A 22,466-nucleotide genomic window follows, 5' to 3' on the forward strand; every position below is an offset into this window, starting at 1 on the left:
CACGCTTAAGTAGGGGGAGGAGGGATTCTCTAGTCAGTGCAGGAATGTGTGTAAGAGAGGTTATTGCCTGGCGGTTAGGGATCTGTGAAGGTGGGCGAGGGGGGAGGGATACTAGCCTTAATGCTAACTATTTTCTCAATAAAAAACTCATTGAGTGAGTCACCAAGGGCCTGAGAGGGGGGGGGTGGGGGGGGGTCTTAGGCAGAGTTCTATCCGATGAGGCCAGCTCGTGGACGGTGGCAAAATTCTTACGCGGCTAGCATTCCGCAGCTAGAATACGCCCCGAGAAGTATTCTGTCTTGGCTACTAAGATGTCTTTTTTGTATTCACTAAGGATGGTGATATAGTGTTGTCTGTGGGTCGGGCAGTATGCTAGCCTCCAGGCTCGTTCAGCCTGTCGCACCTCCAGTTTCTTGGCTTTGAGGCCAGGGCTGAACCACTTGTTGGCATTGTGGGTGCGGTTGATGGTAACCCGCTTCAGAGGGGCCACCAGGTCGCAGGCTTTGGTAAGCCAGCGCTCTAAGGTGGTTACCTGAGAGTGTAGAGCCGAACCCGACAGATCAGGGCAGGTAGTAGTTAATGAGCCACACAAAGACGGAATATTGACTCGGTTCCAGTTCCTTGCCCAGGTGTTTTTAGGGAAAAGAGGTGTTTTTGTGAGACTAAGATAAAAGGAAAAGGCAAGCAAGGAGTGGTCAGACCATGTGCAGGGCGCAATGATAGGAGCGGAAATCGGAATATTTAATATCCATATCTGATCAAGAATGTGGCCCCGGTTGTGAGTGGGCGCTTGGACGTGCTGGGTAAAATTAAGACTGAGCAGCAATTGGGTAAAGTTTGGACATTGTATCTTCGGCAGGATCATTAGGCCAAAAATTAAAATCTCCCAAGACAAGGACTGAGGTACTGTTGACTGCCAGGGTGGCCAGCAAGTCCTGGATGGCAGGAAGAAAACCAGGGGATGGCTGAGGTGGCCGGTACATTAACACACATGTAATTGGAATCTTAAAGGAAACAGAGCGCACTACAAGGCAGTCTGCTGCTGGTATCGCGGGCGATGCAAGTGTCTGAAAATGGAGTCCCTCGCGAGCAATCAGGGTGACCCCGCCACCCACCCTCACCTCCGGTCGGTCAGCACAGAGTACAAAGTAGTGGGGCGGGAGGGCCGCCAGAACGCTGGGTAAAGAGTCCAGGTGATACCATGTTTCAGTTAAAAACAACAGGTCTGGTGATTTGGAATCCAAGAGGCTGAATATTTCAAGTTGGTGCTTAACAGCGGACCTTGTGTTCAAAAGGAGAACAGAGGTGGCGGGAGAGGAAGTGGGGATAGAGGGGCACGGAAAAGACACCATTGTGGAAGGGTGAGGGGCCTTTGAGAGGGACAGGGGAGGCAAGGGGTGAGCAATACCAAGGGCCTGAACACGAGACAGTGTATCAGAATTGAGCAACCAGTAATTTTGGAGAGAACGCAATTGCGCTGAAGAGTATGTTAAAAGACGAGCATGGTGATGTGCCCCTAGCCCCGCGGACAGGCGCAGACGGGCTTAACTTTGGCGCAACTTCGGCGCGCCCGCTGCGCTTCGGGAAACACATGTGCGCTTTATGCGGGAGAGCCTCGGACAACTAGACCGCCTAGTCTGGTCTCCGTGTCCTTCAGGCTCTCCCAAGATGGCGCCAAAATAGTCACATCCTGCAAGAACGGAAGACTCAGCAACTGACCTGGCGCCAACTCTGCCGGACTGCTGACTTTGACAACTGTGCCAAAAGTCCCAAAAGCCATGGAGACCTACCAGCACCCAGGAACCACAACCTCCCAAGAAGTAGAGGGCCTGCTTCCCTGCAGGCAACCAAAGGCTCCTGCGAGGACTTTGTGACCGAGGAAATCAGATGCCTGAAGACAGCACTGCACCCGCTACTCCAAGCCTGAGTCAGTCCACCCTAGCCCTCCAGAGACAGAGTCCACCATGGTTTGGCCCCCAGTGAACTCTAGGACATCACCCGACATCACCAGCAGCACCTGACACAGCCTTTCACTATCGGAACTGGTCCCGGTATGAAAAACGTGACAACTTAAGACTCCTTGGCAGCCATCACCCCCGGGCCATGGAGAAGAGGACCTAAGGTGTCTAAAGATACCCAAGCATCAAGAAGCCTGAGCCCCCCTGTTGGTGCAGCATGATAGGCCTCCGAATCAGAGCCTGCCGCCTCTTTTCACGAAGACCGATCCCCATAGAGCAGAGGTTTTCAAACTTTTTTGCTCCGAGCCCCCCTAAGCAAAATATTTTGACATCTGGCCCCACTTCAAAACTTTATGATAATATTTGAGACAGCGGGTGGGGCTGGACGGGTAGGGTGGGTGGTATGAATCTCCTTATTGAGTCATGCCTCTCATTTATTGACTATTGTGTGTTTGTGTGGATGTCTTGCACTCCTCTGTGATAAGCCTAAGGCTGCAGGACCACACTATCCCTTGGAAGAGCACCTTGGGATTGTCATATCGATCCCCCTGTCTCTCATAAGGGAATCCGTGGACTCTTTCCACAATATATCTCATTTTGATATATCATATAAAGAGCCAGCTTCCTACAATTTCCAAAATGTATGGCTATGTCAGCACTCATTCCTAAACATGAACTATATTACTTACAACTAGTCCACTCACATCAAATTCAAGATAGAAACTGTTAATCCAACAAAACAAACATCATTAAACAGAAGATAGAGTACCTAAAAAAATGTTAGTTCGGATTAGTCATCTATAAAAGTTAGCACAACGAACAATCAAATAGTGCACAGTGATGTGATGGCTAATAAAAAGGCGGTCTTCAGAGACAGAAATATTAGCTCGGTTTAGGTTCCACATGGGCATGTTTGCCAACCTTGTTGGGCCCTCCTTTTTGCTCTCTCTAGGAATCTATTAATGACCAGTGTGCAAAAGAAACCTTTGCATGCAAGTCTCCTGGTATACACCACAATGGCAGATAAGTGAACACTGAGTTATGTGTTGGTTAAGTTCCCATAAAAATAAATGTTTTTGAAAACAAAAACATAGCCTTCGCACATCGTGTGATAAGAGGGTTAATTTGCAATACATACACAGTGAGCCTTGATAGTTCAGAAAGCCAATCTGAAATGCTCAATCCTATTGGAACTGTGCTTGTATGGCCAATCAAGTACAGCCTCCATATACCGCCCGCACAATCTGGAGTTCCTCCCTCTACATCTAGTCACCCTGGTCCTCTATACTCCCTCCAGGCCACCCAAACTCTCTACCACTTATTGGGGCAACCTCTTGCCTCATAAATCACTTGTTCCGCCCTTTGGCACCAGTCAAGGTCAGCCTCCAACTGAGTTTCTACCAGGATGGCAATGGCATCCATGCTCTTGCTATATTTCGTTTAGTGACTCCAGCTGCCAGTCTCAATGTGTTGGTTAAGTTCTCATCCAGCATGTGGGTTAGGTATGTCATAACTGTAGTTGGGTTCTACTGTCCATAAGCCCTTGCTTATCGCAGCAGTGGATATACTTTTTTCACTCTGCAGTGTGGCACCTCTGTGGAATTGGTCTCCTAGACTCCATGAGGATAGCCATAGTTCTCTACGGAGGGTTGAGAGGCCACATTCCAAGTACTCGGGAACCAGACTGACAGTTTAAGGCTGGCTCGCTCTGAGTGACAGATCGGTCAGTTCTGTGTCCAAGTCCCTAATCACTGGGAATTTTATTACCACCTTGCAAGAGATCTCCCCTAAGTCAGAACACAACGTCTGCCTCGCGCATTACAAAGTTACTAGGATGAGTGTCTCAGTTAATTGTTTGTATTTATTACCATGAAGCAATCTTATTTGGCGAGAAACATACGCAAATGTCCCAGACCAGTCTATCAATAAGGCACTCCCCTTGGACAAAAGTGTGGGTATGAGACCCAAAGTCTTGTAATTTCATAATTTTTGGTGTTGCAACAGACCGGTTTGGTGTACTCCTGCAAAAAATTGTATCTTGCATGTAGTATCTGCTACTTTAGCTCCCAGCTGTAAGATGTGTTTTCTTCTCTGCTTAGTCTGTCTGACTATATGTTTTGCATGCCCAGTATGTGTATTGCGGACAGGCTTGTGCTTCTCACTGGAGAGCTCATTTCCATTTGCCCTACTCCAACTTGAACAGTGAGAGCTATTGTTCCCATTTACTTATTTAGATAGAACGTTGTGGTTTGTTGGAAGCTGGCTCTGCATATACTATATCAAAGTGAGGTACAGTGTGCACAGAGTCCAGCGGAACCCCAGAGGTAGGCTGAGGTAAATTTAGATATAACCTTACTCTCTATTTGTGGTAGTGTGGTCGAGCAGTAAGGCAGTATTAGAGGACAGTGTTAAGCATTTGTTGTACCCACTCAGTCAGCAAATGAATTCACATACTCAAAGACTGAACTTCAGACCAATTGTTTTTGTATAAAAATATTCTTTTAGTTATTTTATTTTCTAGAACCAAGCAAGCCTGGCACAGGTAAGCAATAAGTACTTTACAGTAGTAATGCAATAGAAATACAGTGTGAATGATAATTATATATGTACTTTGATTTACAACTTGAATGCAGAGTAATGCAATACTTAGTAAATACGGTACATAGACTTGAATTTTATTTTCGGAAAAATAGCAGGCAAGTAACTTTTGAGATTACTATGCTTACACGGAGTAGTATACCTAGATACTACTCTGATACATTACCTGGAAACAGGTAAGTAAAATCGTTTTTGTTAGATTATGCAATTTTAAAGAATTTCTTTCGTTTCTCAAACTCCACACTTGGAAACCTTTCACAGAAAAACAGTCAATGTTTTCCTATGGAGGAAAGGAAAATGCTACTTACCCAGAATGCATCTGTTCTTGGCATATAGAGATGTAGATTCATATGCGTTAGCATAAATCGCCATCCGGTGTTGAGCATTGATGTTTGCACTTAGTTTTTCTTCTAAGAAGTCTTTGTAGTCACGAGGTAGGTGATTCCTCCTTTCGGTGATAGTGCACATGAGCATTGACTCCATCCTTAGATTGTTTTGCCGTAAATGTGATGATGGCGTTAGTAAGAGTAGAAAGTGATGTCCATGTATAGCGTATCTAAGTAAGATAATACTTCAACAGGTAAAGGTACCCGGGGAGGTGGGTGGGTGCAAATGAATGTACAGCTCTATATGCCAAGAACAGATGTAAACTGGGTAAACAGCATTTTCTGTTCTAGGCATATGAGCTGTAGATCATATGCGTTAGCATAGACGATATAGCAGTTCGTTCCCAAGCGGTGACTAACCTGTATCTATTGCAGTGGTCTGAAATAGTGTTCTTAAAACAGCCTGGCCCACACTAGCTTATTGTTTTGCTTACACATCTACACAATAGCGTTTTGTGAATGTGTGTGGTGTAGACCATGTTGCAGCTCTGCAAATGCTATTTAAGGGTATGTTCCCTAAAAATGCCATGGAAGCCCCTATCTTGAGTGTAGAATGCGCTTTAGGGGGAACTTATGAGGTACGTTTAGCTTTGAGGTAACATAGCTGTATGCACTTAACAATCCATTGTGCAATACCTGCATTTGAAATGGGGTTGCCTTTATGTGGTGGTGAAAAGGTAACACAGATTTGTTTTGTCTTCCTAAAAGGTTTGGTTCTTTCAATGTAATAAAGTATTGCTCTTTTTACATCTAATGTGTGAAGAGCAAGTTCTGCTATTGTGTCTGGTTGAGGAAAAAAGACTGGTAACTCAACAGGCTGGTTAAGATGAAAAGCAGAAACAACTTTGGGTAACAATTTTGGGTGAGTCTTAAGAACCACTTTATTTTTGAGAATTTGTAAAATTGGTTCTTGTATGGTTAGTGCCTGGAGCTCACCAACTCTTCTAAGAGATGCGATGGCTATAAGGAAGGCTACTTTCCAAGTTAGAAATTGCAATTCACATCTGTGCATAGGCTCAAACGGTGAGCCCAAGAGTCTTGTAAGGACTCCATTACGATTCCACACAGGAGAAAGTGGAAGTCTAGGAGTAATGATTCTTTTGAATCCTTCCATAAAAGCTTGGATAGCAGGTACTCGAAACAAAGACAAGTGTTGTCTGTTTTGTAGGTAAGCCGCTATAGCGTCAAGATATAATCTTATAGACGTATATGCTAAGTTAGCACGTTGTAGGTGTAACAGATAGCAAAGGATGTTTTGAGTAGAGGTATCTAGCGGATTGATTCGGTTTTTAGTACAATACATTGCAAATCGTTTCCATTTTGCTGCATAGCATGCTCTTGTGGTAGGACGTCTAGACTTTCTAATGGCGTTTATGCAGTCTGATGGGAGGTTAAGGTAGCCAAATTCTAAGACTTCAGTTGCCAGATCACAAGGTTGCATGACTGGGATCTGGATGTCCTATGAGAAGCTTGGGGGAGAGGTGTAACTTTTGATGAGGAACTATTGATAGTTCCAACAGGGTTGTGAACCATGGTTGTCGAGCCCCTGTGGGAGCAACTAGGATCATTGTGAGGGATTGTTGAGTGAGCTTCCGAATCATTATTGGAATTAGCAGGAGAGGTGGAAAAGAGTAAGCAAATTTCCCTGACCAATTCATCCATAGCGCATTGCCTTTGGACAATGAGTGTGGATACCTGGACGCGAAGTTTGGGCATTTTGTGTTGTGGTGTGTGGCGAACAGATATATTGCTGGGTCGCCCCACGTTTGGAAGAATGGGAGGAGTACTTGGGGATATAGTTCCCATTTGTGGATCTGTTGTTTCCGACGACTGAGTATATCTGCAATCTGTTTGTCCACTCCTGGGAGATGCTGCGCAAGGAGGTATATGTTTTGAGGTATGGCCCACCTTCAAATGCTTTGAGCTAGGTATGAAAGTTGTAGGGAGTGTGTCCCTCCCTGTTTTTGTATGTAGTACATTGCTGTCTTGTTGTTTGTACGAACTAGGACAGCTTTGCCTACTAGATGTGTCTGAAAAGCTTTCAATGCTAGAAAAACTGCAAGCAGTTCTAGATGGTTTAAGTGGAGCTGTTTTTGTTATTGAGCCCACATGCCCTGTAAGGTATGTGTTTGAAGATGAGCTCCCCAACCAGTGAGGGATGAGTCTGCTGTTAGCACTATTTGTGGAACCGGATTGATGAATGGCTGCCCCTTGGAAAGATTTTGTGTATTCTACCACTGCAGAGAGCGAGGAGTACGGCCGTCCACCAACACCAGATCGTTTAAGTGACCTTGAGCCTGGTTCCACTGACGTGCTAAGCATTCCTGTAGGGGACGCATTTTGAGTCTTGCGTAAGGAACAATTAGAATGCAAGACACCATCATTTCGATTCATTGCATAAACACTTGGGCTGGTAGTGAGTGTTGCGGTTGGAATTGTGATATTAGTGTTTGCATGTAGCGTATTCTGACTGGGTTGGGGTACGCTAGAGCTTTGCAGGTGTCTATTGTAGCTCCTAGATACGCTTGTGTGTTGGAGGGTTGCAGATGAGACCTGGTGAGGTTCACAGTGAATCCCATGTTGTGAAGTAGTTGAACTGTTTTCTGAGTGTGGTGTAGGCAGCTGTGTTGCGACTTGGCTTTTATCAACCAGTCATCTAAGTAAAGGAAGACGTGAATGTGTTGTCTTAAGTGAGCTGCGACTACTGCTAGACACTTGGTGAATACTCTTGGTGGTGTAGTGACCCCGAATAGGAGGACTTTGATTTGGTAATGTTGTCCATCCACCACAAACCCGAGATATTTCCTGTGAGCCAGATGAATGGAAATATCAAAATAGGCATCCTTTAAATTTAGAGTGGAAAGAAAGTCGCCTTGCTAAAGCAAAGGGAACACCTGCTGTAGGGTGACCAGGTGGAAGTGGTCTGATTGAATGTAGAGGTTTAGCTGTCTGAGGTCCAGTATGGGCCTGAGCAAACCGTCCTTCTGGGGAATCAAAAAGTATAGGGAGTACACTCCTGTCCCTTGGTGATGTAAGGGGATTGGTTCTATTGCATGTTTGTCTAACAAAGAGAGGACCTCTTGTTTTAACAGGGTGAGATGTTCTGGTGGCATTGCCCATTCTCTCGGAAAGATTGTTGGTGGAGTGCTGGTACGTTCTAGGCAACAACCATTTTGGATAATTTATATTACCCACTTGTCTGAGGTGATTGAATTCTAGACAGGAAGGAACTGTGAGAGACTCCCCCTGACAGGAGTGGAAAGGTTGGGGGTTTGTTGGCAGGGGAAGTACGGGTGGTGTTGCCTCTTGCTCTGCCCTTATTATGGTTTCATTTGTAACCTCCTCGAAAATAGCCCCTGGAGGGGCTAGATTGGTTGTTCTCCTTGTAAGAAGGGGAGAGATTTTCTGACAACTTTGTTTTTGAGCCACCCCTGTAGAAGGAGAGACAAAAGAAACTCTGCTAGAAGGTAATTGTAGAGGCTCCCATGGTTTTTGCCGTGGCAGTATCTTTCTTTATTTTTTCGAATGAAGTATCTACTGTTGGCCCGATAAGATGTTCTGTATCGAAGGGCTGGCTAAGTATGGATGATTGTACCTCCCGCTTGAATCCGGAGATTCAATGCCAAGCGTGTCTCCGCAGGAGTATGCTAGTGTTGATAGCACGCAAATCTGTGTCTGCCGCATCTAGGGTGCATTTTATTGAAGTGCTTGTGATGAGCTTCCCTTCCTGAAAGAGGTCGCTAGCTTTGGCCTTAAGTTCTTATGGCACATGTTGAAGAAGTTTGTCTAATTTGTTATAATGTGCCCTGTCGTAACGTGCCAATAGAGCTTGAACATTGGCAATAAGCCAAGAGGTCGCGGCCTGGGAAACTACCCTTTTGCGAGAGGCATCGATAAGTTTTGACTCCTTATCAGGAGGAGGAGCGGCGCCTGTTTCAGTTAGCTTTCTTGTGGGTGTTCGACACAACAAAAGAGTCTAGTGGAAACTGACCTTTTATGTATGCAGGGTCTGTGGGAGCACCTTGTATTTTTCATCTCCCGAGGTGTTAGTATTCGGGCTCTAACTGGGTCTTTAAATACCTAGTTAGTATGTTAGAACAGGCCTTTTAGCATGGTTAGACTGTTAGTAGACCTGTGTGAATGTGTGAATGTTTCTACAAGGAAATCCTCTTCTAGAGGGTACTTATGTAGTTCCACTCCGTTATATTTGGCAGCCGTGTTGATGAGTTGCGCAAAGCCAATGTTGTCATCAGGTGGGGAAGGCCAAGAGGGATATAGATCTAGGTCATTTGGTACATCTGGATCCTTATCATAATCATCCCATGGGTCAGTGTCATGTGGTATCTTCAAGTCTTGCGGGATATAATGATCATAATCCCCAATCCCATCCCCATCATTGAAATAGTCATTCTGTGAGTCAGGTGACCATGGAGGTGGTGAATTTGATGGTGTCATGTTTGGAATAGGAAGAAGAGATAGAGGTATATAATGGGGGAGAAGGGTTGGTACCCAGGTCTCTTTTTAACTTAAGAGGTATATTGACCTCCTGTGGGATGTCTATCTTCCGTTTTTTGGGAAGAGTAGCCATAAGGTGTCCAGGGTTTGGATCAATACTGAGATTTTTTTTCTGTTTTTAGATCCAGAGGTGGTTCTTCAGATGGTAGTTCTTTGGAAGGAGTCTCTGTTCCTTTCGGAGTGGATTTCGGCGTCAAAGTCTTTTTGTTCAGAGTCTTTGGATGCAGAGTGTTTGTAATCTAGTTTTTTAGTTTTAGCCAGTTTAGGATGTGTATTCTTCAGAGTGGTTTGTTTCGGCTCTGAACTGTTCAGCACGGACGTTGTCAGCTCCAAGCTTTTAGGTGTGGAGCGTTTCGGCTCCGAGGATTTCAGCTGGGAGGACTTAGATTCTGGCTCTTTTGGTTTGGAAGAGTTCGGCTCTGAGGCTTTTGGTGTCGAAGATGTCCTCGGTACCAACGACGTGGGAAGAGTCCCATGTTTGTCCTTATGTTTCGGTGCCGAAGGTGTTGGTTTGGCACCGGACTGGGACCGGCTCAAGCAAGAAGACTTGTGTTTGTGTTTGTTGGCCGGGCCGGAGCAGCTGAAACCTTTTCTCAGTGTCTACCGGAACTTGAGGGCGATACCGGAGCCTTTTTCTTAGCCTTAGTGGGCACATGGGGGTCTGTACTCACAGTCCGTTGAGCCAGAGTGACACTCAGGTCTTCTTCCATGTCGGAGCCATTTTCGGAAACACAGACCAGTTCTTCTTCAGCTTCTGCTGCAGGACTGTGTTCTGGTTCGCCGCCAAAGATGTCTGGTACGGAGCCGCTGCCGCATTGCATCTCGTGGTGTCTAGCCAGACTATTACGGATGGTCTTCTTCAATCGGAATGATTAACATGCTTCACAGGATTATTCTTCGTGTTCCGGGGATAGGCACAGGTTGCAGACCTCATGCAAGTCGGAGCGTGGAAATTTAGCAGAACACCCGGGACATGGCTTGAACGGAGTCTGTTCCATCGACTGCTGGCATGGTCGGCACGGGTAGGCCCAACGACCCACTTCGAAGTTCCTGATCGAAGGTTTTCACAGTTTGGACTATACGCGATGAATGGGAAACCGCGATCGAAGACAATACCGTCGAGGGCAGAGGATTGCGCGTCAAAGGGTTTGAGAACGCTACCGAACCGGAGCGTAGCAATACACATTCAAACCCGATGGCAGAAAAAAACAATCTGAGGATAGAGTCGATGACCAAGGTCACTCTCACCGAAAGGAGGAGTCACCTACCTCATGACTACAAAGACTTCTTCAAAGACAAAGTGCAAACATCCGAGCCCAACACCAGATGGCGATATGTGCTAACGCATATGATTTACAGCTCATATGCCTCGAACAGTGTTATAGATTTTGAGGTAAGTATTTGGTAGTGGGAGTTGAGGTTCTGGGGGTAGACTCGGGGTCCCCCAGGGTCAAGGATGCACTCTTGTTACACCCTCAGCGGCAATAGGGCGGCTGGGTGCAGAGTGCTGAGTCCCAATGTTATCCAATGGGGATATCGGTCCGGTTGGTGGCTGCTGGCTATCAGGCCACTCAGCTGTTGGAGCAAAGCTCCTGGACATTAGCTTCGGGCAAATGATGAAACAAAGTAGCACCAAAGGTGCACCCTGAGCGGCACTAAGGCAGCCGGGTGCAGTGTGCGGTTTTGAGGTCGGACCCCCTGTACGTTTCAATGGCGCACCTCTGGTTTGCAAAAGTGCTGCAGGCAGGGAGACGAAGGTCTTCTGGGTGCAACCACCACTTCGAGAGGTAAGTTGGGAAGTTAGTGGTTGGTTAAGGCACTGTGTTTGGGCACACAAGGCCGAGGGGAGTCTGGTGCAGGGGTGCCTTTTGGGGTTGGATCTTCTTACCAGCTCATGGTCGTGGTTGGGGATGGAGGCCTCCTGGCGTCCGGTGGAGGCTTGAGGCAGTCGGGGTCGCTGGGTCTTGGGTCAGGATTGCCGGTATGACCTCGTGGTGTTTGCCCACTCAAGCTCGGGCCTTTGACAGTGGGTGCAGAGTGTGGCGGATCCGCGGCTTCCGGCCGGAGCCAGAGGTTGCAGATGAAAAAATCTGGTGTTCACGGGCAACAAAGTCTTTGGAGTTGAAGGCAGGCAGGCAGGTACTCGGTGGTTTTCAAGGTTGCTGGCTGCAGGACACACCAGGATTTTGCAGGAGCAGGTTCGAGGGGGGAGACAGGCCGGTAGGGCTGGAGCCAAGTCAGTGGGAGCCTTCCTCTTGTTAGCTGCTGCATGGCTGTTCGGTCCTTCCAGGTTCTTGTCCGAGGAAGCAAGGTTCAAGGGTGCCCCTAAATACTAGATTTAGGGGTGTTACAGGTAAGTAAAAGGTAGGGAGCAATGAGTCCCTTCCCTGGGGTGGGTACACCCCCTATTATACTCCCCTCCTGGTTGGCTGAGTCCCCCCATTTTCAAGATGGCGTGGAGTGAGTTGTGCTTTGCTTCGCCTCCCCCACCTGGGTGTGGAATTGGCAGAGGTGGCCAAACCTCTCTTCCTCACTTGTTTGTCCTGCTGGTACGCATGCCCAAAGTGGGGGTCAGAACTAGTGGGGACCAGTTGCTGAGAGCAGCAATTGGCCTGGGGGAGCTCACAAAAGGCGGCAAACCTTTGAAGCTTCTCCTTCGTGAACCCTGCCCATCCTGGGGAGGAGATTGGCACCTCGTACCAGGATGTGCATTGTTTCAGGCCCCAGAGAGCAGCAGGCTCTTGACCCAGGGGTCCAGAAAAATGTCTGGTGGTGGCAGCTGAAATCATCCACTCATTTTGGACACTAGTGGTAGGTTAGGTTTCAGGAAGCATCTCCGAGATGCCCTCTGTGTGCATTTTTCATTAAATCCCACACTGGCATCAGTGTGGGTTTCATGTGCTGAGAAGTTTGATACCAAACTTCTCAGTTTTCAGCGTGGTGGTGTGGAGTTTGTAATGGCAAACTCACAGCACCATAAACTCTTAACGGCAGCACTGCACTTACAATGTCTAAGAATGGACTTGGACACTGTAGGGGTACAGGGCTCATGCATCTGTACCCTCACCACTAGTATAGTGCACCCAGCTAGAGGGGTGACTGATCTATGCCAGGGCAGTGGGTTGTAGGCATGGCACACAGGGATGAGTGCCATGTCGACTCTTCACTTTGTTCTTCACCAAAACATGCAGCCTGCAAAGGCAGTAGGTGAATTTAGCGGTACAGGACCTCTAAGGGTGGCACAGTAAATGCTGCAGCCCTTAGTGGCTATCTCTGGTCACAGTGCCCTGGGTACCTGTGGTACCATTTACCAGAGGCTGACCTGTGGCCAGAGATGCCAATTGGGTTTAGGCTTCAATGCAGTTTTAGGGAAAGAACATAGGCCCTGGGTACGTGATTAGCAGGAGCCCAGGGCACACTCAGTCAAAGTACATCAGTGTATTGTCCGTCTGGATCTCTACCGTTTTCCCCCCTATACGGGCAAGAAAGTCCTTGAGGGCTAGGAATTATTTATTTATTATTTATTGCATTTATATGGCGCAACAGCTACCCTGAGGGTTTCCAGGCGCCCCGGATCTGTATTACTGGCAAGGAGGCAGAGGACAATTATTGATCAGACAGCCATGATTTCACTCCCTTGCGGAAGCGTAGATAACAGGGTTCTAGCCGTAGTTGAAGGGGGAGTGAGTTCCACAGTACCGGTGCCATATAGGAAAACACTTGAGTTCCAACACATTTATGTGCTTAACTGCCACTGTTGGGCTCCGCAGACCCCAGATGTTGACACTACCCACGTGTGCCCTTCAACCAGCGTGGGAAGAAACTCTGGTGATGCTCACTGTGGAAATTGGCATTTTGAAGGGTCTCCATACAGTCATAGGACTTGTGTTCCATAATATTATCTCTTTCAATAATCGCTCTGTGACAAGCACTAGATCCTCCCTTAATTAGTTATGCAGATTTTGAATTAAGATTCTGCAGACTTCACTATATACTCTTAATTTAGCATTTACCATGGTATGATGCAATGCAGTACAGAATAGTAGTGCTGAAGCTATAACAAATGATAAATGGACAATTTGCTAGTACATCCAGTCTTTTTCAAAGGTAAACAACTGAATAAATACAATTAACATTAAAAAAACTGCTAGATCCTCCAAACTCCCCGTGGCATGTGAGCACTTATTATGCAACCATACTTGGATTGGGTGCATGTGCAGTGTGGCATGTAGGATAAGTGGTATGCAGGATGTTACTGTGTACATAATTTTCCTTATGGTTCTCACTATCAGAGACTATCCCCTCTGGCGGAGGCAAGTTTGCACATTCAAAGCCAAGATCCTGCTGGTGAACAGGCCTGTGCACACTTTGAATTTAGGGAACCAGCAAGTACACTTTATTCTGCACTGGAAACGGGCAGGACATGTCCAGGTTTACAATGAAACCGAATAGGGGAGAGGATCTAGCCTTACGCTAGAGCGGTCAACCTCGAAGCTGGGGAATCGGGTTTGAGTCTTGGTAACTACGCTCAACATCCTGTGATTCTGGGCAAATTATTTAATCTCCCTGTGCCAAGCAAAACATTAATGTGTCCTCATGAAACAAAACTGGTGCTCATGTAAAGCGCTCTGATACCAGTTGTATCGGGTCTAATTCGTGCTATATAAAACTCTAAAAAAAAAATTTAAAAAAAAAGTGTTAGCATCACAATATGAATGTTCATTCGGCATGGATACTGTGAGGGCTCCTTCACCATCTAAACAAGGGTAAATGTGTATTCCCACTTAGGCGCGCACCCACTGCAGCCAGGCACTGAAAAGAGCTTGGTGCAGACTTTAGACTGAAGGTAACACTTAGCACTGATAATGTACATTGTCCACGACAAAGCAGATTTCATGTGCTTGCAATTCATTGGAATGTGCAGGGAAGCATAGTGGACATCTAATGTAGACATATAGTCTCCCCTTTTCAGCAGAGGTGTGACCTGTAGTGTCGCAATTTTGAAATGAGGAGATCTAATGCAGTTGTTTCGTTACCCGAGGTCTAAAGTTAGCCTTACGGGTCGATCTGGATTTGGGATAAGGAAGCAACCTGAATAGACTACATCCCTCCCCCTAGGGTTTCTTCTTGTGGACCTTTTAGATGCCCTGTTTTGTTTACTTGCCCTGTTTTGTTTACTCCCTGTTCCAGATGAGTCTTTGGTCTTGGTGGTCACCTTTGGTCAAGGAGAACCGAGCAACAGTGGATATTCCTTTTGGACAGGACAGAGTTCACTAGAGAGTAGTCATCATGTGGGATGACCAAGCCGTAACTCCCACAGCGCCATTTAAAAAACTTTCTACATTTTAGTTTTAAGTCTATTCATTGGTAGATACAAACCGAAATATAGGCCACAACTGCATAACCATCTAACACAGCCATTCAATAAAAGGCTCAAAATAACTAACAAATTAAATTTCAGAGGAACATTTCTGTGCATCGAAGATTATTTTTTATTGTTTTAGTCACTGTGGCTCAAGAGGCCACTAAGGGACAGAGAAAGCAGAAAGACAGCAGAAGAAATCACAGCACATTACAACCTACCAGTACCCTCTCATAGAGCTGTACAGTGAACTATCTTCCATCACAGATAAAACTTTCCAGTACCACCCTTCCTAAGATCATCCAGAGTACAAACGTAAGCTCTGGAGAGTCAACCTGTAAAAACGTATTTACTGTTAGTCAAACAGGTAAGCTCAAAGAAGCCATCAGCCCTCTCACCATGTATCACACGTCTACTGTGGCCACTTTTCTAGGATAGCATATCAGAATGCATGTCTGGAAAACCAGTAGGCACTTTTCCCCAAAAGCACTGCTCTTCTGCATGGTCTCACATAGGATTCTTGTCTCTCAACATGACAGACTTCATGGTCTCTGACATAGTATGTCAGACTCCTGCCTCAAACAACGACTGGGGGGAAAAAGCCTTTGTCTTTCTCGCCATTATACTTGCTCCACTAAGTTGAGGATCTGTCAGAAATGCTTTGGCAGAGGCACTGAATTCTGTAAAGAGAAAAGGCTGCACTCTGCTATTGAATCTACATGTAGCCAACACAGTTCCCCAATAGATCCTATTATTTGGATTAGAGAAGCCTAGCTTCCAAAGAAGCCTATTGGATAGTGTTGGCTGCTACTCTTTCGGTAGTTCCTGCATCATCTTGCTGTACTCCCACTTCATGTTCGCTTTTTTTAACAGGCTCTAGCATACCTCAAAGCTTAATAATCTTGCCACTTTTGTTAAAACTTTACCTCACTCCTGTACAGCAAAAACTTTCAACTGAAGCAATGTTGAAAGGATGACATTAAGCTGATGATAGAATGATCATCCTAAAACTGGAAGACATAAATAGACTTCAAAAATGAACTTGACTGCCATTAATAAATGGATTCTCAGTAACCACCTTCATTTAAAATTCAACCAAAATTGCGATCCTAGCTTATGGAGAATGGAAAAAACTACCAACCTTAAGCCATCAAGTTAGGACTGATCAATAGACTCAACCTTCCCCTTCTGCAACATGCAAACTCTGCGATGGCATCTTGCCTCACATTGGCGTCCTTCAGAAGATGCAGTCAACTATTATTCTCGTCATGACTCAGTTACATCATGCAAATGTTCTATCTTGGGGCGTTGCTTCTTATTCTGAAGATTGGAAAGGATCCAAAAAGCAGTAAAATGACACCATTGATCTATGTACTGGGTTGGCAAGACTTTCTGCCTTAGAAGCATCAGCATTGCCCACAAGCCTATCTTAGGCAAATGACAATTCTTCATCCAATCAAACCTACCAAGGTACCAAGATATTAGCAGAATGCAAACCTCTAGTTTAGACTAGCACCTTGATATTTTATGGGTTCTGAGAGCAAGAGTGTAGAAGGTTTAATATTCTCATTCATTTTTAGAAGACACACAGTGGAGTGACTGTACACCACTTTGTCTAGACACTGTGTTACAGCCACACTTATGTTGTATGAAGGTCTTCTGGATTAGAAGTAGATTTAGTTCATTTGTATGCATACATATTAAAAAAGATATGAGTGTTAGTACCCTTAAAAGAAGCATGAAAGCAACACAATGGTTAATGACCGCTTTTGGTGTGTAGAAAAACAATTATCTTAAAAAAAATACATTTACAACTTTAAGCAAATATTTTGTAGAGCTGAGCATGTTCAAATGTAAGAACTTTAAGTGCACTTACGTTGCCTTGTTTTCGTTAAGAGCATCCAGAATGCGTTCATATCTTTCCGATTTGGGTTTGTCTGATAGCTGCAAAAGTATGATTTTTTTTACATAGTCTTTATTTAAAAAGAAAAAGTAAGTCATGACAATTTGACTTGGAATTGTAACCTAATTAATGCAAGTCAATGTTTCCTTACCAAAAGCACTTTGCCCAACAGTCCTGGTCACAGTCACAAAAGAAAGCATAGGCATGAGGAGCAAAAAGCAAATATCACACGAACAATAAAAATCAGCAAAGGCAAAAATAAATAATTCTGCTAGAAATACCTATTCAAGATCTCACGCCTTGCTTATAACCATATTCTAAATGTTTCTCAAGTGGTTCAATTTTAATAAAGAATATGCCCAAAATAAATGAGCATTTGGAAAGTTAAGTCACTTTAAAAAAATATATTTTGGGGGCTTAATAGTGCAAACAACATAATAGGATGCAAAAACACACCCATAACAGTAATAAATATCAGAGGGGGATTACCATTGCAGCAGCACATTATACACAGATCGGATAAGGCTTCCGTCGATACATTAAGTAGAAGAAGAAACTTGTGATTGCCACATCATCATCAACTTAACACTCACATAAAGCCGGCCACAGGTAAGACCCAGCTCCCTGTCAATAAGGTCCAGATCATAATATTTTATCCAGTGACCCTAGACATTGTAAAATGTGCAGGACATCCCTTGCTCTTGTATGTAGCTTTCTCCATGGCCATGTACATGTCCAGCACTTTCTTCCAGTCTTCGAAAGTAGGGACCTCCGACAACCCCCCAGTGTTAAGCAATATCCCTCCTCAACACCACAAATCTTAAGTTGCGGAAGAGGTGTTTGGCTCATGGGATGTCCACATTATTTGGAATATCTAGAAGGCTATATTTCGGCTCAAGTGGGCTATCAACCCTAAACATGCTGCATAATTCTCGCACTATCTTGTTCCAATAAGCCTGAGTGGCTGGGCATCCCCAGAATGTGTGCAGTTAAGCCCCTCTGTCCCCATTGCACCTCACACAGTCTGGGGATATTGCCCTCTTGTTGCGACTTGAATTGTTACTTTGCATCCTTTCCCCAAGTTACATTTTCCTTGCTGCTCTGCCAGTATGAATGTGAGTGTTGGAATACTGGAGTGCTTGATGAAGTAATGAAATGCTGGAGTGTCTGGTGTGGTCAAGGGAGAGACAGTTGGAGTGTGGGCTAAGCAGCAAGGAAGCTGCTCCTGGTGGGGCTATCCGTTATCTACATGCTATCTGCAACTTACTAACAATCTTCATAATCCTGTAACTAAGCTCAATAAACCTGCTCTTGTAACTTACTCTACGGCTACCTCTGGACTTCTTTTGGATTGTAACAATTTTGCGACGATTTGGAGAAAAAAAAGTTGTGTTGTTCAAATGAACTGCAATTGAAACCTTTGTGGAAACCTGAAGTAAAGAAAACTGAAGCTTGAAGGATAGAAACACCCTGCTTAGCTCAACCAGCGTCCTATACCATTTGGACAGCCTGACTGCGATGTTCCACCCTCCTAACAGCAAGAGACTTGCATCAAAAGACAAGGATTTACTGAAGTTTTTGCATCCGCAGGAAAGTTGCGGGCGGAATTCCCTGCAAGCTTGCTTGCCTATTTGCCACATTTTTTGTTGGCCAGCACAGTGTGCAGCAAGAGTATTGGGCTGCTTATTTCATATGGACGCACTTGTTAGCAATGTACAGTGTTTAGCCCTAGTAGGACGTCTGGCCTGCGTGCAGCCTGCTCAATGGTGCACCCTTGGAAGAACTACTAATTCTGGTGAGCTGCGTAGGTTTCGGGTTACAACCCTGATTCAAACTGAAAATGAAGCCATTTGTGTTGTGAGAATTTTTGTATTTATTTTTTACATTTTACAGAGCTCTGCGGGGAGAAGTGGAGGGATTGTTTTGAAATGGTCTTGCTAACTGAAGGCAGTGCAAGTTTTAAGCACAATCCTTTTAATAATTATCAGCCTCACGTGCCCGCGTAAGTGTGCGGCATTTGAATTATCCGTGGATTCCCGAGCTCGATGCTCCACTCATGAGGTCTATGCCTAGCGTGGCGTGAGAGGGGCGTTCACTTTAGCAGGCGCAAGGAGGATGATGTCATAGTAGGAAAAAGATATTGCAACAACCTCCATCTCCCATACAGACTGACACAACGTGGTGCACTGGCGGCCATTTTTGTTCATTGGGAGAAGTTATGTGGAATCTCACGATGAACACCTTGGTTTTTTTGTGTTTTCTTTTTATTGAAACCGCCGTAAGCAATGTACAAGCAATCCTTCAAGAATCACAGTAGAGATACATTATCATCATGAGCAGTTTAGGAAAAAACAATAAAATGGAGGACTGTGTCATTTAGAATAGATGGATGTCAATGAGACAATACATTGCAAGTATACAACAGTACTATATTGAGCGATGGCAAAGCATTCTGTTCAGTTTAACATAAGTTCCTAAATATGCCTTCCTGCAGTAGCGCCATATCGGAGTGGTAGGTTAGCGGGAGAAGAAGGGAATACAGGCTAGGTGCCGCCTTGTGCTCAAAGATGCGAGTCCAAGCATTTTTTGTGCAGTCCACAGAGGTCGGACTATGCCCCCGGGGCCCAACTCCGGAGAGTAGGACGCCATTTAATGGGATAGGGTCCGAAAGTCAATGTTCAGTGGCGACATGAGTGGTGTACAGGGGTGAATGGAACCAGTAATGAGAAAAGTGCGCCTGCGCACTTATATAGTATAACTCAAAATTTGGAATGTCCAAACCTCTTTGTGCATAAGGTCGTGTCAACGTGTCCCATTGGAGGCGTGACTGTTTACCACCCCAGACTAGTCTAATCAGTTCTGACCGGAGAGTACTAAAGAAGTGACGCCCTGGATCATAAGGAATATTGAGAAATAAGTAAAGAAATTTGGGAAGTATTACCATTTTTATAAGCGATATACGACCTGTCAGAGGCAGCGCTATCCAACAGGTAACACAGCCAGTAACATGTTCTATTGCACAGCCATAATTAAGTCGCATGAGCTCTTCACGATCCGCCATAATATGGATCCCCAAGTATTTAACCTCGCCATCACGCCAAACAATAAGGTAGTCCATCTCAAAGCACTGTTCCGTGGGGAAATTTGTGATTTAGTCCAATTTATATTAATGCCTGAATAGCCGCCGAATTTAACAAATTTGCGCATGAGTGATTTGAATTTTTGCCGGGGTTTTTTATATAGAGGGTGGCATCTTCCGCAAGAGGGATATGAGGTCAGGCCGTAGGAGGCAGCGAAGACCCACATGATTGAAATTCTGCCTAATCCTTGCTGCCAATGGTTCCACTACCAGGGCGAAAAGGAGAGGGGACATCCCTGGCGAGTGCCACGGAATTGGGAGAAGGATGGTGAGGTGGGCCATTGATGAAGACTCTCGCTGTAGGTGAAGTATACAACAGTTGGCTGCAGGAGAGGAAACCTGTAGGGAGTCCCATACATTGTAAAACAGTAAACAGGTAATCCCATTCCACAGAGTCAAAAGCCTTGGAGGCATCTAAAAAAACAGCCTACTACTGCCAATTTGGGATGGACTGTCTGTAGGATGGAAAACAAGGTTCTAAGGTTATAGGACGTCGCTCTACCTGGTATGAAACCCACCTGATCCGGAAGGACTGAATTATCTAGGAGAAGGCACAAGCAGTTAGCCAACAATTTAGCAAGGATCTTGGTGTCAGTGTTCAATAGGGATAGAAGATCTGTAAGATTCACATCGGTCAGCAGGTTTAGCCGGCTTTAACAAGGACGTGATGAGGGCTTTCCTGATTGAGGGCGGAGGAATTTGCGACTTGTGCGCCTCTAGAAAAGCCTTTTAATATTGGGAGTAGCTGACCAATGTATGATTTATAAAAATCGATGGGTAGGCAGTCTGAGCCAGGAGCCTTGAACAACCTCATCTGCATAATACCTTCCTGCAGCTAGTCATCCTCAAAAGGCGAGGCTAGGAACTTGCGTGGCGTGTCGCCAAATCAGCCTAGGGGGTGATGTCGCCGAAAAGGGGAGCAAAGTCTGGAGGAGAAGTACGTTGTGTTTCATACTAATTCATGTAGAAAGTGGTAAACCTTGGAAGTATATCTTGGCTATCTCTATGTCACACACCCACATCATCGACCACCTCCAGCACGTAACTAGAAAAATGAGGTAGCTTAATATCATTAGCTAAGGCACAGCCAGGTCGCCCACCCTCCCCATAGCGGCGAGCGGTGAAATATTTGCCTCAGAATTTCACCTCACGGTCTGCAGTGGTCGTGTAATCTGTACGTTTTTCTCGGAGCAAAGATCTATGTGTGCCAGAATTATCATCCCACATGTTAGTCTCCAGGCGTTTTATCTCAATCTCCAGTCGTTGCAAATTCCGTATGATGTCTCGGAGTACCCTACAACTCTTGGATATGCCTACACCCCGGAAAGTGACTTTAAAGGCCTCCCAAAGAGTGCTCATCTGATCTACAGAGCCTTTATTTCTGACGAATAAATCCTTGATCTCCTCCCAGAGCTCGGCCTGAACAACCATGTCTAAAAGGGTCTCTGGTATTAGTCTCCAACAACACCAGGGGGGTGGTGATGGATGGGGCTACTGAGTTGGGGGGAGCTATCTCCAGACACACAGGAGCATGGTCAGAATATGTGCGGGGAAAATGAGTAGCCGAGCAAATCCTGGGAGTCGTGCCCCGCGAGCAGAGCCAGTAGTCGAGGTGGGACCACGTGGCATGGCCTAATGTGAAAAACGTACCCTCCCTCCCAGCTGGATGTGTGCATCTCCAGGCATCTACAAGCCCGTACTCCTCCAATATCCCCGAGAGAGCTTCGCGTGTATTTGTGTAATGGTGCGGTGAGGGGTTGGAGCAGTCTACCGCTGGGTGTAAGGTAGTGTTAAAATCCCCCCCACACAGCACGTGTGGAGCCTATATCCAATATACGTCACCATAGAGTATTGAAGTAATTGGGATCATCTTGATTAGGACCGTAGCTACACGCCAAGGTGACAGTCTGCGCACCCAGAGTACCCCACATAATACAGCTAAGCCCCAAGTTATCATTGTATGTGCCTCCCAGTATAAATGGTGTATTTTTTTTTAACCAAAATGAGTGTACCACAGGAGTACGTTGAATAACAGGAGAATGTTCGGGCGGAGGCCCATCTATTACCATAGCTTGATGGCCTGCGAGGGTCCATGTGCGTCTCTTAGAGCAATGAGATCTGCAACTGGTGACTATCTAAATAGGCAAATATCTGTCTCCTTGTTCGAGAGTCACGTAATCCCCTGACATTCCATGTAAGTAGTTTGATACTAAGGGGCCATGGTTGTGCTGCCATGATAAACGGGGGAAATGGAACTGTCGTGGGTGTGTTTGCTCAGCAGTGTTGCCAGTATGGTTGCCAAAATGAACGTATTGCGAGACATGTACATTGCACTTGACGGAACAGTAAAAAACCTCCCCATCCCTTCCCACCCCCCAGCAAGAAATATCACAGCAAAGGTGATGTTAAAAAAAGCCATCAAATCTCAGATCACCCCCCGCCCACAACGGCACCCCAATCGTGCTGGTATACAACCACCCACCCAATGAGTTCCAGAAAGTCAGTAAAAGTTCACAAACCCAGTAAAACTGGGATAGGAACATGGAGTGCAGGAAAACAGCAATCCAGAAAACAAACATGCAGGGGGGAGCTACCATACGGGGGG

The 22,466-nt window shown here is 45.6% G+C and overlaps 1 protein-coding gene across 2 annotated transcripts in view; it reads right to left on the reverse strand.

Annotated features, from left to right (window-relative positions):
* Positions 1-22,466, reverse strand: part of MTF2 (metal response element binding transcription factor 2) — a 471,832-nt gene that overhangs the window by 155,496 nt on the left and 293,870 nt on the right. For both annotated transcript variants that reach the window (XM_086953923.1, XM_086953924.1), the window contains one exon: positions 16,696-16,763. In XM_086953923.1, coding sequence (XP_086810049.1) covers positions 16,696-16,763 — 68 coding nt within the window. The remainder of the gene's footprint in view (positions 1-16,695; positions 16,764-22,466) is intronic.

Source organism: Lissotriton vulgaris, chromosome 1_1, assembly GCF_964263255.1.
Source record: "Lissotriton vulgaris chromosome 1_1, aLisVul1.2, whole genome shotgun sequence".
Lineage (NCBI taxonomy): Eukaryota > Metazoa > Chordata > Amphibia > Caudata > Salamandridae > Lissotriton > Lissotriton vulgaris.